The sequence below is a fragment of the Camelina sativa genome, chromosome 13 (genome assembly GCF_030686135.1).
Source record: "Camelina sativa cultivar CO46 ecotype springtype chromosome 13, ASM3068613v1".
NCBI classification, from domain to species: domain Eukaryota; kingdom Viridiplantae; phylum Streptophyta; class Magnoliopsida; order Brassicales; family Brassicaceae; genus Camelina; species Camelina sativa.
This window is the reverse complement of record NC_141892.1, coordinates 8,609,803-8,625,687: the sequence shown is the minus strand read 5'-3', so window position 1 is coordinate 8,625,687 and position 15,885 is coordinate 8,609,803. Positions and strand designations below refer to the sequence as shown.

Sequence of the window (15,885 nt, the reverse complement as noted above, 5' to 3'; positions counted from 1 at the left end):
GAAGATACATTCCCAGTAACTGATCGCTCCCTACCTAAAACTCCAACATATACATTTCTGGATGCTGATGCAGAAACACCACCACTCTTCAAACAAATTCTCGAAAAACCAAACTCTTTACCAACTGCACCAACATTACCAAACACCATCCCTACGTCCACTCTTCCACCTGTTCCAAGTCACTCCATGACCACTCGGTCAAAATCTGGCATCACTAAACAAAAACAAGTGCTTTCTCTTCTAACCACATCTAAATCACCCCTTCCAAAAGGTCATAACCAAGCACTACTGGATCCAAATTGGAATCCAGCTATGACTGATGAATATGGTGCTATGATAGATACTAAGAGTTGGAATTTGGTACCTAGACCTCCAAAGGTCAATAATGTGAAATCAATGTGGCTTTCAGGCATAAATACGATGCAGATGGGATTTTGACAAGACATAAAGCAAGGTTGGTTGCAAATGGCAAGTCTCAAGAGCATGGTGTCGACTACACAGAAACATTTAGTCCAATGGTCAAACCAGCAACGATAAGAGCAGTTCTTGATGTGGGTGTTGCCTTAAACTGGCCAATGCATCAGCTAGATGTCAAAAATGCTTTCCTGCAAGGTGACTTAAAGGAAACAGTCTATATGCATCAGCCCCCAGGTTTTGTAAGCAAAGAGTTTCCAAATCATGTCTGCAAACTTCAAAAAGCAATATATGGCTTAAAACAAGCTCCAAGAGAATTCTCGATTAACTACGCTTCTGGTCAAACTGGATTTTGTCATGAGCAAAGCAGACAACTCGTTATTCGTTTATAAACGAGGTCCAGAAATGGCTTACATACTCGTATATGTCGATGACATAATGCTCACTGCATCCACTGTTCCACTTATGCAGAAAATTATTGATCGCTTGAAATATGAGTTTCCAATGTCAGATTTGGGCAAGCTTCGACATTTTCTGGGAATCAAGGTCGATTACAACACGAAAGGTATGTTTCTAAGTCAACATGCTTATGCAAAGGACATCATTAAAAGAGCAGGCATGGCTGAATGTAAATCTTGTGCTACACTGGTGGATCTGCAATCCAAACTCTCGGCAACAACAGAGGGTGATCCAATCACTGATCCAACAACTTATAGAAGTCTCGCAGGAGCTCTACAATACCTCACATTCACCATACCAGATATAGCTTATGTTGTTCATCAAATTTGTCTATATATGCATGATCCATGGGTTCCTCATATGAATGCTCTCAAACGAATTATTCGGTATCTGCAAGGTTCAGTGAAACATGTTCTACAACTAGTTCGGGGAAATATTACTTCTCTCACTGCATACACCGATGCGGACTGGACAGGTTGTCCGAACACACATCGATCAACATCCGGTTATTGTGTTTTTCTAGGTTCAAACCTTGTCTCATGGTCAGCAAAAAGACAACAAACGGTCTCACGTTCAAGCTCAGAGGCTGAATATAAAGGCATGGCAAATGTGGTGGCTGAACTAACATGGTTGCGCAATCTCATGCGTGAGCTTCATCTCCCTCTGCATAAAGCATCTATAGTCTACTGTGATAACATTGGCTCTGTCTACTTAGCGACGAATCCGGTGCAGCATCAACGCACCAAACATATCGAACTAGATATTCATTTCGTTCGTGAAAAGATAGCGATTGGCGAAGTCAAGGTCGTACATGTCCCATGTTCTCTCCAATATGCCGATATCTTCACAAAAGGTTTATCAACATGTCTATTCCAAGAGTTTCGAACCAGTCTAACCATCCAAGAACCGGAAGCTTCAACTGCGGGAGGGTGATAGAATATAGGGATATTCGGTTACAACTACTTACCTATTGTTGTATATATTCTGTTTCATATATCCTAGATGATAGGAATATCTCTGTAACTAATTTAGCTTTTATAAAGCCGTGTAAATCAATGAACAAGGCAAGGGAGATTACAGATCTTTCAACAACAAGATCCTCGGGTCGGTTGGCATGTATGTCATCCTAGTTTTTTTTTAAATGTGGCGTCCCAAAGCTGTTCAAGATTTTATGACAATCTCTGACACACTCTGTTTTTGCGGCTGTCGAAGAACATTTGTTTGCGTTGAGATCAAGACAGAGCAATGCATTTTCCTTAACGAGTGTAAGGTGAGATAGAGCTATATCAAATGGAGAAACCACTCTCAAAAACAGACAACAAAAGCAAAAGACCAATGGGATTGATCTACATCTACTTTTTGTGGAAATTGATCCATATCATTTCATTAGAAGAAAAAAGAAGGTATTACATAAGCGCGAGTATAAAATATAATTAAAACCATGCCCGGTCAATAATCACGTAAGGTTGATGATAAAAAATTGTCCCTGCGTATGGGTCAAAAGCCAGAAATGACGCCATAACACAATCAAGTTAAGCATAAATTAGGAAATGTTTACAGTCATTATCTCATCTTTATGGTCATCAAATGGTCATCTCCCATTAAAAACCAAGATAACAAAGATATAAAATAATGTTTCTCTTTGTGGGGTGTGCTTTGGTAAAAGAAATAAGCAAAAAAAAAAAGTTGTGACACGAACGGCACAAAAATAAACTTAGGCTCTCGTCATTTACCCTCATTCATATCAATATCATATAGTCTTTTAACTTTTTTAACGAAATTGCAAATTTTCACACAACTCTATAATTAACTTTAAGAAATTAGCAAAATTTGTCCCCTCACTCGTTCCACACACGGCATAATTGTAAGAATCTTTTCTTTTAAACTTTCACAAAATGACCCCTATATTTTTAGATCCGGATCTTTACAGTATCTCCAACTTCAATTATTCAAAATTATTTGAATGATTCGTGTTAAACTAATCAAAGAAAAGAATCTTATACTATTATTATCTCCCCTATTACATTTTAAACATATCTTTAACGTTCTATAATTAAAGCGAATCGAAAACTTGACACCTATTTTATAAAATATAAAAAACCTCCAAGCAACTTGAAGTTAAAATAAAATAAAATTATGTAATTAAAAATTAAAGACAGCACTAATTTATTTTTATTTTTTTAAAGTTAAAGTAAAGTAAAGCAACCATCATCATCAGTCATCATGCATCAGCCTAGCAGCTTTATTCCTCTATTAAAAATCGAATCTCATTCTCCATTTTTCCTCCCCCCTTCTCTCTCTCTCTCTCTCGCTCACTCACACACACACACCTCAGCAAAACTTGTTCTTCTTCTTCTTCTTTCAAAAAATCTAACACAATGAGCTTCTTCATCGAAGAATCTGGTCTCATAGTCACCCAACTCCTCTACAAAATGGCTGTTCTCATCACCGTCCTCAGATGGATCTTCGCATGGATCTTACGCTACCGATCCAGATCTAGATCCACCGCTTCTTCTTCTCCCTCTTGTCCCGCGATTTCGTCACAGGCAATCAAAGAAAGCCTCTCCGTGACGACGTTCCGTGACGCGGCCGAGAGATCTCCGGCGATGATCAACGATACATGCGCTGTTTGTCTCGGAGATCTGGAAGACGGAGACGAGGTTAGAGAGCTGAGGAATTGTAGCCATATGTTTCACCGCGAGTGTATCGACCGGTGGTTGGATTACGAATGTTGCGGAGGAGGAGATGAGAATAACGAAGGTGAGGAAGATAACCACCGGACGTGCCCTCTTTGTAGAACTCCGCTTCTTGCTGCTAATACGACGTCGTGTGGTGATTGGCCTACTAAGAACGAACCTAGCTGGGCTGTTGAACGTCTTCTTTACCTCTTCGGAGATGATCTTCTCGTTTGATTTTTACAACTTTTATTTTCCTTTTTTCAATTTTTATTTGATTTTATTTGATTTTATTTAGTGGGATCGATTTTGATCTATAGAAATTTACGTAGTTGTCAATTTTTGTAAATTGGGTGGGGGGGATTTAATGGTTAAATCTAGGAAATATAATAAAGATTTAATATCAATTTTATCTTAAACCTCTGATCAGAGATTTCTGATTTCATTAGTTTGATTTGATGATGATGCTATCTCGACCAGTTTCGAACCTAAAGACATCAAAGAACAGTGTAGAGGTTGCGTTCTTATATTAATTTCATCAGTGTTCATTACAATTCAATAAATTCATATACATAAATTATATGAATCACTTGCTGCTAGTTGCTAGAAAACCTAGTGGCTAGTGACGTGAGATTATTATATCTTATTAGGCTCGTTTGAACCTACATAATAATTGTATAAAATATAAATGTTGAGCTTTGTGATGTTTACTTCAATAGAGAGTTGGGTTTTACGATTTTAATAACAAAAACCATATCATAATCGTTGCTCATAAAATACTTGTGAAATATTGTCAACAAAAAAAAAAATACTTGTGAAAATTATACATATTGACCTAAAAAAACCAAAACCAAAAAAAAAAGAAGAAGATGGGGGAAGCAAATGAAGCACAGTCGTTTTGATGAGGCTCGGGTTAGGTCGGCTAAAAAAATTCGCTTTTTCTAATTTGGGGGTTTCAATTACATAGAGGAGGAGAGAGACTTGTTCGTTTCCAAACAATATAATCTTGTTCCGATGGCAGCGATACAGATGCTCGATCAGGTTGATGATTCCGCTGATTCACTGATGCAATCCGTACGCGAGGTCCAAACCAAGATGGCTCTGCTTCACTCCACGGTTGGCGACTTACTCACTTCCATGTCGGAGACCCTAAATTCCATGGCGGAGATGAAGGAAGCACTTCTTCACCAACCCACAGCTCCGACACCGTCTGAATCGAAAGTTACGGTGAATCAGGACCTCCCTGTAGCACCAGCACCAGCACCTCCACCACCGACGAAACAATCGACCGCGCCGGTGGATAACTCAGTCAAAGAGCACCCGTTGTCTCGCTACATTAAACTGAAGAAGACCAAGATCGAGATGCCAGTCTTCGAAGGAGGTCCCAATGTTAATTCGTGGCTTTTCAGATCCGAACGATACTTCGAGTTCGGTAACTTCACGGACGCGGAGAAGATCCGATTAGCTTATATGAGTGTGGAAGGTCAAGCTTTGTGTTGGTTTAAGCTTGAGGAACGTGAGCCTTTTCTAGATTGGAACGATTTCAAAGTTAGGGTTTTAGAGAGGTTTGGGGATCCCATATCTCCTATGGAACGTTTACTCTCTCTCAAACAAGATGAATCTGTGATACGTTATCTTGGTGAGTTCGAGGATCTCTCCACGCAATGTTCTGGTCTCCCTGATTCTGTTCTTGAGGCTGTGTTCATCAAAGGGCTTAAGAAGGAGATTCAGGACATGCTCCGTATGTTTCAACCAAAGGGGTTGAGTGATATCATCATGATGGCTCGTAGAGTGGAGAATAGTCCTTTTTGCCGTGTTATGAAATGAAATGAACCCACCCACCACTTACGGATTCTGAGTTTTAAGATCTGTGTCTTCGTTGAAAGAACTACAACCAGTTAGATTCTTACCCTCTTTTGGTGCTCTTTGAGGCTTGTCTTCTTCTGTGAATCGGTAAGCTCACTCTGTTAGATTCTCTTGTAGTCATCTTCTAGGCTCTAGCATTGAGTGTTATGTTGGGTTGGTTTGTTGTTTGAAGATGGTTTCCATGTATTCATTCATACAATTGCAACCTACAAATCAGTGTTTTTTTATCTAATCTTGATGGCTCCCACTAGTCATTACTTTCTTCTTTCAAGATCTTGTTTCTTTTGGGGTATCTTAATAGGTATGTTTTGTGGTATCTTGGTTGAATCGGAAAATGTCTTTACAATGATATACCATTTGTGAAATCTCAAGGTTAAGGACTTGCGATCATATAATATAATTTGGGAGATTCCATCGGATTAATTAAAAAGATTGTAAACTTTCTTCTAAATATTCTCTGAGAAAGTAACCACAAAGGTTGTCTCCATCATACACACTCCATCCCTTTCTTCTTCCCTCTCCCTCTTATTATTAGCATCAAGGATTACTCATTATGTGTAAGTGACAATATTTATGTTTTAATATGTTTGTTTTTGGTACAAAATAGCTAAGACATGTTGAATAGTAGAATTCTCTTGCTTGGATGGTTTAAATTGAGGTTTATCTCCAATGGAATCATGTTCCTTTTTGAAGCACCATCACAAAAATACCTTTCCTTTCCCCTCTTTCTTCCATATACCCACCTTCTCCAGACTACCTACATCTGTACCTCTGTATATAATGCACAAACATAAAACATAAATTCTCATTAGAGACCCCACACTGTGGTTCAAAATCTTCCAATCTCACACTTGAGACATGGGTCGTCATGATACATACCAAAAAATCATCCTTTTTTGTCTATCTTTATTGTTATATCACAACATATTGAAGAATGTGGACGGCTTGGCATGTAACTGGGGGACACAAGCTAGCCATCCTCTGCCACCAAACATAGTGGTGAAGCTCCTTAGGGAAAACGGGTTCAACAAGGTTAAACTTTTTGAAGCTGACCCTGGTGCACTCAGAGCTCTTGGTAAATCCGGTATCCAAGTCATGGTCGGTATCCCCAACGATCTCTTGGCAACTATGGCTTCCACTGTCGCCAACGCAGAGCTTTGGGTTCAGCAAAACGTCTCTCAGTACATCTCTTTATATGGAACTGACATAAGGTAAATTGCATTGCACTTCTATAGCTAAAAACTCACACATGCACAAGTTACTAAAGCTTTGATTTTTAATGGTTGAGACAGATATGTAGCCGTGGGGAATGAGCCATTCTTGAAGACATACAAGGACAGATTCATCCATTCAACATACCCGGCGCTACAGAACGTTCAAGCAGCTCTGGTGAAAGCTGGTCTTGGCAGGCAAGTCAAAGTGACGGTGCCTCTTAACGCCGACGTCTACGAATCCGGCGACGGTCTTCCTTCCTCCGGCGATTTCCGATCTGACATCAAAACCCTTATGGTCTCTATCGTTAGATTCCTAGCTGATTCCGTCTCACCAATCACTTTCAACATCTACCCTTTCCTCTCTCTCAACGCCGATCCAAATTTCCCGCGCGAATACGCTTTCTTCCCAAACGGATCAAGTGGTGGCGGAGCTAAGCCCGTCGTCGACGGTTCAATCTCTTACACTAACGTCTTCGACGCAAATTTCGACACTTTAGTCTCGGCGCTTGAGAAGAACGGATTCGACGCGAACAAGATCGAGATCATCGTCGGAGAAGTCGGATGGCCAACGGACGGCGATCAGAACGCGACCCCGACGATGGCTCAGAGGTTCAACCAAGGGTTACTGAATCGGATACTTCAAGGACAAGGAACGCCTCGTCGGAGAACAGCACCGGAGGTTTACATATTCTCATTAGTAGACGAAGACGCTAAGAGCATTGATCCCGGAAAGTTCGAAAGACACTGGGGAATATTCTCTTATGACGGCGCCGTTAAGTATTCTCTGAGTCTTGGTAACGGACGTCAGTTGGCTCCCGCTAAAGGTGTTCGTTATCAGGCACGTGAGTGGTGCGTGCTCTCTTCTCAAGCTGCGAGGAACGCTGGTGCCGTGTTGGCAACGTCTGCTTCGTACGCGTGTCAGAACGCTGACTGCACATCGCTCGGGCCGGGCTCCTCATGCGCGGCACTAGACCCTGCGGCGAATGCTTCTTATGCGTTTAATATGTATTTTCAGAAAATGGATCATCGTCGTGGCTCGTGTGATTTTAACAATCTTGGGGTTCTTACTAAGATTGATCCGTCGAGTGGTTCGTGTAGGTTTCCTATAGAAATCGATACGAGTAGGCACGAGATGCTGAAGCCGCCGCCTAGGAAATCCGCTGCACCCGAAGCAAATTGGTCGATGGTGGTAGCGGTTGCTGCGGGGATGGTAATCGGATGGACCGTCTTCTTTACTTGATCCTTGGAGGGTTTCTCATTTCGTTTGTACATTTTCTCACGATTGTTTTCATTCTTTTTCTTACATCTTGTAAATACTATGGTCGATCATTGGACATATAATTAGTCTTTCATAGAACGTCTGTGATTTAAGTACATTATCTGCGATGTCTTTGATAAACCTCAAACGGATTTGAGTCAAAACCGTATCAAGTGTAGAAGCTTCTTTTAAATAGTTGAGCAACCAAAAGACAAAAAGGTATATATGACCACCCATTTTCAGATAAGGGAACTAGTAGCAGTTATTGTGTCACTCTTCCGTAGGATTTGACTTATTCTGTAGAGTTGTTGCAATTAACAAAGTTGGGTTACATGATGATTTTTTTCATATATACCACAGTATCTTCTTAGTTTACCAATTAGAACTGATCGAGTTGTCCAACCAAAACTTTTTGAATTATTCCAAAGTAACCAATATAAAATAAACAGAAAGAAATAGAAAGCTGTGAGAGTTAAATTATCCTATCGAAGCCACTCAAGTCCCAAGCCACTCTATGAAAAAATGGTAGACCGCTAAACTAACTCACCAGACACTCAACCCATCAGCTAAAACTCACTTATAAATCAATGCTAATCTCTACTTCATTTGATATTATAAACTTTCCCCTATAAAGTAACCTATAAAATAATTTAAACATTTTTGTTTTGAACTAAGAAATGGGTATTGTAGATATTGCTCTGTTTTGGGTATTTTTGGTCCATGCCCTTCTCCTCGTTAAAGCCTCGTCAAGAGAAATGCCATTTGCATACCAAAATGAATTGCAAAGGCATTGTAGCTCCACAAAGTACAGTTCACTTTGTGTCCAAAACTTACGAGAGTTTCGACATGGGTCTATTGATCAAGGTCTCGACTTTGTGTCTTTTCTTGTTAACAAGACTATTTCTGACTCCAATATGCTACTTCCTCCTCTTTCCTCTTCTATGAGTTCATCCCAACTCGTTTCTCTGGAAGTTTCCGATGATACGTTGCCTTCGACTTTGGTCTCAGGTACACAACATTTCTTCATTAATTGTCAACGTCTTATGTTTAGTTGAACCAAATCTAAATGTTGCGATAGAGGAATTATCGAAACACGTCATTCCTTATTGCTTTAACTTAATATTTTAAATCTCTATATTATTATTGGTGGAAAATTTTGGGTATGTATGAATATCATCTACATAGTAACAAAAAGAAAATCCATTCATAAAGTAGTTAAAATATTTCTCTATCATCTCCACCGAGATACCTAATAATTTTGACAAACTAATCATGCAAGTGCAAAGTCTCGGTACATACAATCAAGAACATTTTTGTAAATGTTACAGATTATTGTGAACGGCTCTTGAATATGTCCACAAGACGACTTGGACAAGCCATGGAAGCTCTCAACGGCTCATCAAGAAAGCGTCACAGAAAACACGACGTACAAACATGGCTCTCTGCCGCCATGACTTTCCAACAAGCTTGCAAAGACTCCATCCTTGACTTCGGTGACTCCTCCTCTGCCTCCATCAGCCACATAACACAGAAGATGGATCACCTCTCCCGGCTTGTCAGCAACTCCTTGGCCCTTGTCGACACAATCATGCATTATCCAAAGCCAAAGACAGAGTCAACCGCTCTTCCCCGATGGGTCACTGCCGGCGAACGAAGACTACTAGTAGGTAGAGCAAGAGCACACGTGGTAGTCTCCAAAGACGGATCCGGAGATTACCGTACGGTGATGGAGGCTGTCACGGCTGCCCATGGACGTGGCAGGTTCATTATTTACGTGAAAAGAGGGGTTTACAAAGAGAAAGTAAGTATCCATAAACATGAGATTACTTTGATAGGAGAAGGCAAAGACCAGACGGTGATTGTCGGTGATGATAGCTTCGCCGGAGGAACTTCTGTGCCGGACACGGCTACTATGAGTCAGTACATACATTCATTTATAAACATAAACTGTTTACATAACAGAACTTGATTGTTTGATACTAAAAAATGCAATTCTTGCAGCCGTTACGGGTGACGGATTCATCGCACGAGATATCGGAATCAAGAACACGGCAGGGCCTAGAGGACAACAAGCCATAGCATTAAGTGTCACATCAGACCAGTCAGTGTTATACCGATGTAGCATCTCCGGTTATCAAGACACACTCTATGCAGCTGCGCTACGTCAGTTCTATAGAGAATGCGATATTTACGGAACCATAGATTTCATATTCGGAAACGCGGCTGCGGTTTTCCAAAGCTGCAACATATTCATGCGTCGTCCTCATGGTGTCAAGGCCATTAACGTTATTCTTGCTAACGGGAGGACAGACCAGCGTCAAAACTCAGGATTCGCCCTCCATAGTTGTAGGATCCGGACGGATTCAGATCTTTCTCCCGTGAAACATAGGTATAGCTCATACTTAGGACGGCCGTGGAAGATGTATTCGAGGGCTGTAGTGATAGAGTCGTATATTGACGAAGCGATAGCCGAGGAAGGATGGGTCGGGTGGTTAAACTCAGGAGACGAGGTACTAAAGACATTGTACTTTGGAGAGTTCAAGAACTATGGTCCGAGAGCTAGAGTTTCCAAGAGGGTTACGTGGCAAGGGTTTCACTTGATTGGGTTTGAAGAGGCCAGTTACTTTAGCGTCGGTAAATTCATTGATGGTGTTAATTGGTTGCCTTCTACGGGTGTTAGTATCACTTCTGGGATTTAGTGAAAAAAGAAAACGAAAAGGAGAAGAAGAAGACGCTATGAATAGTAGAGATAACATCGATTCAGTTTTATGGTCATGAATGTAAGACTTTATACCAAACAAATGTAAGATTTTATACTAAATATTCTTTCAATGTAGACATGGGTCCATAGCTCAGTGGTAGAGCAATTGACTGCAGATCAATAGGTCACCGGTTCGAACCCGGTTGGGCCCTTATTTTTTTATATATTTACCAAAATAATTTTTCTTTTATAAGAGTGAGTTTGCGTGTCTGTATTTTTTTTTTCTAGGGAAAACTCTTATAAGTTAGATACGTAGCATTTGGCGTCTAGTTGTCACCCAATCTTTAACTTTGAGGTTTTAGCTGGCAATTTGTATTTTTCATCATGAAAAAATGTTGGCAATGTTGTTTGTATTTACACCATTTAAGGAAATGTTGTTTGTATGTAAAACAAAATATTGTAGTGTCATGGTTTAATTGGTTTGTAATAATTCTTTTCGGTAATTTGTTTTTTTCACAATAAAAATGTGTTATATATATATATTTTTTTTTGGGGTGGGGGGGGGGGGGGGAGTTTGTTAGATATTTGATTAATATAATTTTTCCCAATTTGGAAGCATGAATTGTAATTTTAATTCTGACACTTTCCTTCTATATGGATTACGAACAATTTATATGATTCATTTTTGGTATAATATAAGATATTTTGACGGAAATATATATATATATATATATTCCATTTGTATATTCAGTCTAGATGACGGTTCATTTTTCAGTTCAAATTTATACTAGATAATTTATCACTTTGAACTTTGAAGTTAAAAAACTAACAATCCATTTTTTTTTGCATTTATAATATAATAGAAAATGAAAATCATTTTTAGTTGCCATGGTTTAATTTGTTTGTGATATGTTTTTGGTAATTTGTATGATTACTAGATAATTGACTTGACTATGCTAAAACTTATAATAATTAATAAAATAAATCAGTTAAAACTTTTGAGTTTATTAAAGCAATATGGGTCCATAGCTCAGTGGTAGAGCATGTGACTGCAGATCAATAGGTCACCGGTTCGATCCCGGTTGGGCCCTTTTTTTTTGCATTTTTTTCCAAGATGAAGAACAAAGTATAGCATCATTTTCTTGTATTTTATCTCTTTTTGAAAATAAAAGTGATATTTTTTAGAAGTTAAGGTTTATTTTTTTGTAATATTTTTTTGCTTCAATTAGTGATAACTTAAATGTCATTTGGGTGGCGACAAATATTGTGTTTCCAAACGTTAATTTAACGTATTTATATTAAAAACTAATTTAAAATGATATGAAAATAGAAAATTAGATAAATTTTGACATTATTATCAGTTAGAATTTTATACATCTTGGTTAGTATTTTGTCAAACTTAAACTTAATATGGGCCAAATCCGTTTGGGCTTTTTAAGAGCCCGATACGAGCATTGGCTAAGAAGAAGCTAACCCAAAGGTCCCAAACACAACCGAGACTTGTCGAAGAAGCCTTTGCCCCACTCAATCGTCTTGTATAATTTTCGTTGTGGTTGTGGCGCTTCTTTCAATTCATTTTCAGTTTCGCCAGTTCCCTCCACTCGCAAAGCTCTCTTATTTTGCTCTCTCGCATTCTCTGGGTTCCCCGAATCTGTTCTGATTGAGAGCGATGACGACAATGGAGCAGCGTAGAAACCAGAACGTTGTCCAACAACAAGACGACGAAGAGATACAGCACGGTCCTTTCCCCGTCGAACAGCTTCAGGTTCAATTTATTCCAGATTTTATAATTTCTCGTGGAAATTTACCTTCGCGGTTCATAAGCTTCACTAGATCTTGCGTTAATCGAAATGGGTTCGGCTTGAATTCGCTAAAGATCTCTGCTTTTTTCTTTCTACCCTGTGTTCGTTTTCGCGATGTGAAAGAAATGTGAATATTGAGCGAGAATTGGGTTTCGCTACGATCTGTAGAGCAAAAACTGTTTTAGGGTTCCGATAAAGTTGACCTTTTTGGGGGGTTTTAGCCTCCATTCTTGTTGTGACTCCAATGCGATACAAACCTCTCAATTCGTTTAATTTGTGTTCATAAAGGGAGATGAATTCGGGGTTTTTTTGTTATTCTGGTTAGAGTCTTTTGTGTTGTTTGCTGTTTCATCTCTTTAATCCTGCAAAACTACAGGCGGCAGGTATAGCTTCTGTTGATGTAAAGAAGCTTAGGGATGCTGGTCTCTGTACTGTTGAAGGTGTTGCCTATACTCCAAGGAAGGATCTCTTGCAGATTAAAGGAATCAGTGATGCCAAGGTTGACAAAATCGTAGAAGCAGGTATGTCACTTTAAATGAATTTGCTTTACTTCCCTCTTTGGTAGTTTTAGAGTTTTATGTGTTTCTTATTTGTGTTTTCTTCTGTGACAGCTTCAAAGCTTGTTCCTCTGGGTTTCACTAGTGCGAGCCAGCTTCATGCCCAGAGACAGGAGATCATTCAGATTACATCTGGATCAAGGGAGCTTGACAAAGTTCTTGAAGGTTGGTTCTGATTTTCAGTGCATCTCTAAACAGCGTTTTGCTATTTTGATCTTACTTTGCTGTATTCTCAACAGGAGGAATTGAAACTGGATCCATCACTGAGTTATATGGTGAGTTCCGCTCTGGAAAGACTCAGTTGTGCCATACGCTGTGTGTAACTTGTCAAGTAAGAACCCTTTTTCTGAACTTACTATTTAGCTATTGTTGCTTATTTAGCAGTAATGATCTTGAATTTCTTCTTACACCTTCGCAAAACTGAGAAAGATATTCACATTAAGGTTTACGTTTAAATGATTAGCTTCCCATGGATCAAGGAGGTGGAGAGGGGAAAGCGATGTACATTGATGCCGAGGGAACATTCAGGCCACAAAGACTCTTACAGATAGCTGACAGGTATGTTTCTTTGTAACACACGTTCATGATGGGGTTCTTGAGACAGAATAATCTGGATATAATCAAAGCAAAATGTTGCAGGTTTGGACTAAATGGAGCTGATGTACTTGAAAATGTTGCCTATGCAAGAGCGTATAATACTGATCATCAGTCGAGACTTTTGCTTGAAGCAGCATCAATGATGATTGAAACAAGGTGTGCTAAGTTTATTTTGGTGTTCAGTTCCATTATGTCTATCACGAGAGTGCTAAATTAAAAAGTTACGTTGACCGTTTTGGCACAGGTTTGCTCTCATGATTGTCGATAGTGCTACAGCTCTCTACAGGACAGATTTCTCTGGAAGGGGAGAGCTTTCGGCTCGACAAATGCATCTTGCAAAGTTCTTGAGAAGTCTTCAGAAGTTAGCAGATGAGGTGAACATTCAGTAATACTACTACCAACTGTTTCCTTTCCAGAATTTCTCTGAGACACCATCCTGAAGTATTCTCTCTTATGTTTAATGGCTCTAGTTTGGTGTGGCTGTTGTTATAACAAACCAAGTAGTTGCGCAAGTAGATGGTTCAGCTCTTTTTGCTGGTCCCCAATTTAAGCCAATTGGTGGGAATATCATGGCTCATGCCACCACAACAAGGTCTGTAATGTTTGCAAATTTGATGAATTCTTGTTTATTGTTTTTTAGAGTCCATTGGCAAAAATGTGTTTGTTATACAGGCTGGCGTTGAGGAAAGGAAGAGCAGAGGAGAGAATCTGTAAAGTGATAAGCTCGCCATGCTTGCCAGAAGCGGAAGCTCGATTTCAAATATCTACAGAAGGTGTAACAGATTGCAAGGATTGAAGGTTTTGGTCACACAGTGCCTCGCTTCTCTGTCTTTTGTGTTTTGCAAATCCTTCACTTGTAATGATGTCAAAGAACCATTTTCTGTCGATCATTGTGTAAGCATACAAGTAGAGCATTGATGTAGCAAAAGAGCTTTTGTAAGTAGGTTTTTCGGGTAATGAAAGTTGCTACCTTTTTTGTTTCACACAGCTTCGTTGATGTACTTTCATTTTAAAAAATTACCGTGTGAACAGTCAATGTTTTAGTCAATAGAATTTTATCAATAATAGAAAAATTCGATTACTCACATTGACAAGATCGTAATCGAATATATAGTTTCCTTTAATATAGTTTTTAAAAAATAAATTATAACAATATTTCATGCAAATTCAAAAAAAGAAACAAATACCGCTAGTCCGAAATACACATTGAAAAAGATCGTAATCGAATGTAAAGTTTCCTTTAATATAGATAAACTTGTCATAATTAGTTAATGTCTTTTGACCCCAACAAAATGGGCTGGTGTACATTGTGTAGTCTTTTGTCTTGGTCAAAGTCTCAAAGACCTTGTATGGTATTCTTTTCCTCTAGAACATACATGTTCGAAAACAGCGAACACATACATGATGCATGCACAAAATCCATGAATTAGGTAATATATTTGTGTACTAAAAAAATCATAGCCATACATGATGTATAAATACTAATTAAGAACAATGTCGACGTATAGACAAACAAGTACAACACACCACGAATTATATAAACACTACACGATGAGCAAGAACAACAAAAGACCGTTTGTATCCATCTTAATAGTGATGATAGTGATCTTATCAATTTCTTAAAACACGAAAGGTGATACTGATATCGGGCTCGCTCCAATGTCAGAGAAAGGGTTGTTGCCAAATCCAACACTTTGTATAGCAGACACCAGAAAATCTCCTGACTGTATAAAAGCGGTAAAACATGGCCGTTTTAATGCTATTAAGAAAGAGTGTTGCATCGTCCTACTTGGTCTTCCGGAAGACTGTTTGGGTCTGTTATTTCCTATGCGTTTCATCTTCCGTCTTGTGCTTAAGGTTACATGTCTATTATTGGGCATTAAATTACCTCTTTAGTAATCCTTTGTAATTTTATTTTCTATGTAACAACAATAATTCAGGAGCTTTTCACTTCTTTAAATCCTTTGGATTTCGAGGATAGTCTAGCTGAGATTGGTACATTAGTGAGTCAGGCCACAAATGATTCTTTAACTCGGCAAGTTACTGAGACGGAGATTAAACAAGCACTCTTTATGATGCATCCGGATAAGGCTCCGGGCCCGGATGGTATGACGGCACTATTTTACCAGAAAGCTTGGAACACGGTTAAAGCGGATTTGGTCTTATTGGTTAACTCTTTTCTCCAGGAAGGGGTCTTTGATAAACGGTTGAATGAGACAAATATTTGCCTTATTCCGAAGGTGGATAAACCAACCAGAATGTCCGAGTTACGTCCGATCAGTTTATGCAATGTTGGGTATAAAATTATTTCCAAGATTTTATGTCAACGACTTCGTACTTTC

At 39.1% G+C, this 15,885-nt stretch overlaps 5 protein-coding genes, 2 non-coding genes and 1 pseudogene across 7 annotated transcripts; all 8 read left to right on the top strand.

Annotated features, from left to right (window-relative positions):
- Positions 1-2,940: 2,940 nt before the first annotated feature.
- Positions 2,941-3,967, top strand: LOC104736162 (RING-H2 finger protein ATL16). The gene has a single exon (XM_010456096.3). It carries the CDS (start codon positions 3,252-3,254, stop codon positions 3,783-3,785), a length of 534 nt encoding a protein of 177 aa, XP_010454398.2. The 5' UTR covers positions 2,941-3,251; the 3' UTR covers positions 3,786-3,967.
- A 574-nt stretch (positions 3,968-4,541) lies between these two features.
- Positions 4,542-7,985, top strand: LOC104736160 (glucan endo-1,3-beta-glucosidase 5-like). The gene is made up of 2 exons (XM_010456094.2): positions 4,542-6,625; positions 6,707-7,985. Exons 1-2 carry the CDS (start codon positions 6,273-6,275, stop codon positions 7,866-7,868), a joined length of 1,515 nt encoding a protein of 504 aa, XP_010454396.2. The 5' UTR covers positions 4,542-6,272; the 3' UTR covers positions 7,869-7,985.
- On the top strand, positions 4,563-5,685 carry LOC104736161 (uncharacterized). The gene has a single exon (XM_010456095.3). The coding sequence runs from the start codon at positions 4,563-4,565 to the stop codon at positions 5,373-5,375; it is 813 nt and encodes a 270-aa protein (XP_010454397.1). The 3' UTR covers positions 5,376-5,685.
- Positions 7,986-8,497: 512 nt separating the features above from the next.
- Positions 8,498-10,739, top strand: LOC104736158 (putative pectinesterase/pectinesterase inhibitor 54). The gene is made up of 3 exons (XM_010456093.2): positions 8,498-8,894; positions 9,215-9,802; positions 9,888-10,739. Exons 1-3 carry the CDS (start codon positions 8,564-8,566, stop codon positions 10,583-10,585), a joined length of 1,617 nt encoding a protein of 538 aa, XP_010454395.2. The 5' UTR covers positions 8,498-8,563; the 3' UTR covers positions 10,586-10,739.
- TRNAC-GCA (transfer RNA cysteine (anticodon GCA)) lies at positions 10,728-10,799 on the top strand. The gene has a single exon. It is a non-coding gene; the product is annotated as a tRNA-Cys (tRNA).
- An 807-nt stretch (positions 10,800-11,606) lies between these two features.
- On the top strand, positions 11,607-11,678 carry TRNAC-GCA (transfer RNA cysteine (anticodon GCA)). The gene has a single exon. It is a non-coding gene; the product is annotated as a tRNA-Cys (tRNA).
- Positions 11,679-12,082: 404 nt separating this feature from the next.
- On the top strand, positions 12,083-14,526 carry LOC104736157 (DNA repair protein RAD51 homolog 1). The gene is made up of 9 exons (XM_010456092.3): positions 12,083-12,352; positions 12,766-12,910; positions 13,001-13,111; positions 13,186-13,277; positions 13,410-13,504; positions 13,586-13,699; positions 13,788-13,917; positions 14,014-14,135; positions 14,216-14,526. Exons 1-9 carry the CDS (start codon positions 12,257-12,259, stop codon positions 14,337-14,339), a joined length of 1,029 nt encoding a protein of 342 aa, XP_010454394.1. The 5' UTR covers positions 12,083-12,256; the 3' UTR covers positions 14,340-14,526.
- A 568-nt stretch (positions 14,527-15,094) lies between these two features.
- On the top strand, positions 15,095-15,458 carry LOC147929320 (uncharacterized; annotated as a pseudogene).
- Positions 15,459-15,885: the final 427 nt, after the last annotated feature.

What these genes read in the sequence shown, in the direction of transcription:
- LOC104736162 (XM_010456096.3), top strand. Translation starts at nt 3,252, where the DNA reads ATGAGCTTCTTCATCGAAGAATCTGGTCTCATAGTCACCCAACTCCTC.
- LOC104736161 (XM_010456095.3), top strand. Translation starts at nt 4,563, where the DNA reads ATGGCAGCGATACAGATGCTCGATCAGGTTGATGATTCCGCTGATTCA.
- LOC104736160 (XM_010456094.2), top strand. Translation starts at nt 6,273, where the DNA reads ATGGGTCGTCATGATACATACCAAAAAATCATCCTTTTTTGTCTATCT. An exon ending in TTATATGGAACTGACATAAG is followed by an intron (nt 6,626 to 6,706) that starts GTAAATTGCATT and finishes TGGTTGAGACAG; the next exon opens with ATATGTAGCCGTGGGGAATG.
- LOC104736158 (XM_010456093.2), top strand. Translation starts at nt 8,564, where the DNA reads ATGGGTATTGTAGATATTGCTCTGTTTTGGGTATTTTTGGTCCATGCC. An exon ending in GCCTTCGACTTTGGTCTCAG is followed by an intron (nt 8,895 to 9,214) that starts GTACACAACATT and finishes TAAATGTTACAG; the next exon opens with ATTATTGTGAACGGCTCTTG. An exon ending in GCCGGACACGGCTACTATGA is followed by an intron (nt 9,803 to 9,887) that starts GTCAGTACATAC and finishes CAATTCTTGCAG; the next exon opens with CCGTTACGGGTGACGGATTC.
- LOC104736157 (XM_010456092.3), top strand. Translation starts at nt 12,257, where the DNA reads ATGACGACAATGGAGCAGCGTAGAAACCAGAACGTTGTCCAACAACAA. An exon ending in CGCTGTGTGTAACTTGTCAA is followed by an intron (nt 13,278 to 13,409) that starts GTAAGAACCCTT and finishes TTAAATGATTAG; the next exon opens with CTTCCCATGGATCAAGGAGG. An exon ending in TTCAGAAGTTAGCAGATGAG is followed by an intron (nt 13,918 to 14,013) that starts GTGAACATTCAG and finishes TAATGGCTCTAG; the next exon opens with TTTGGTGTGGCTGTTGTTAT.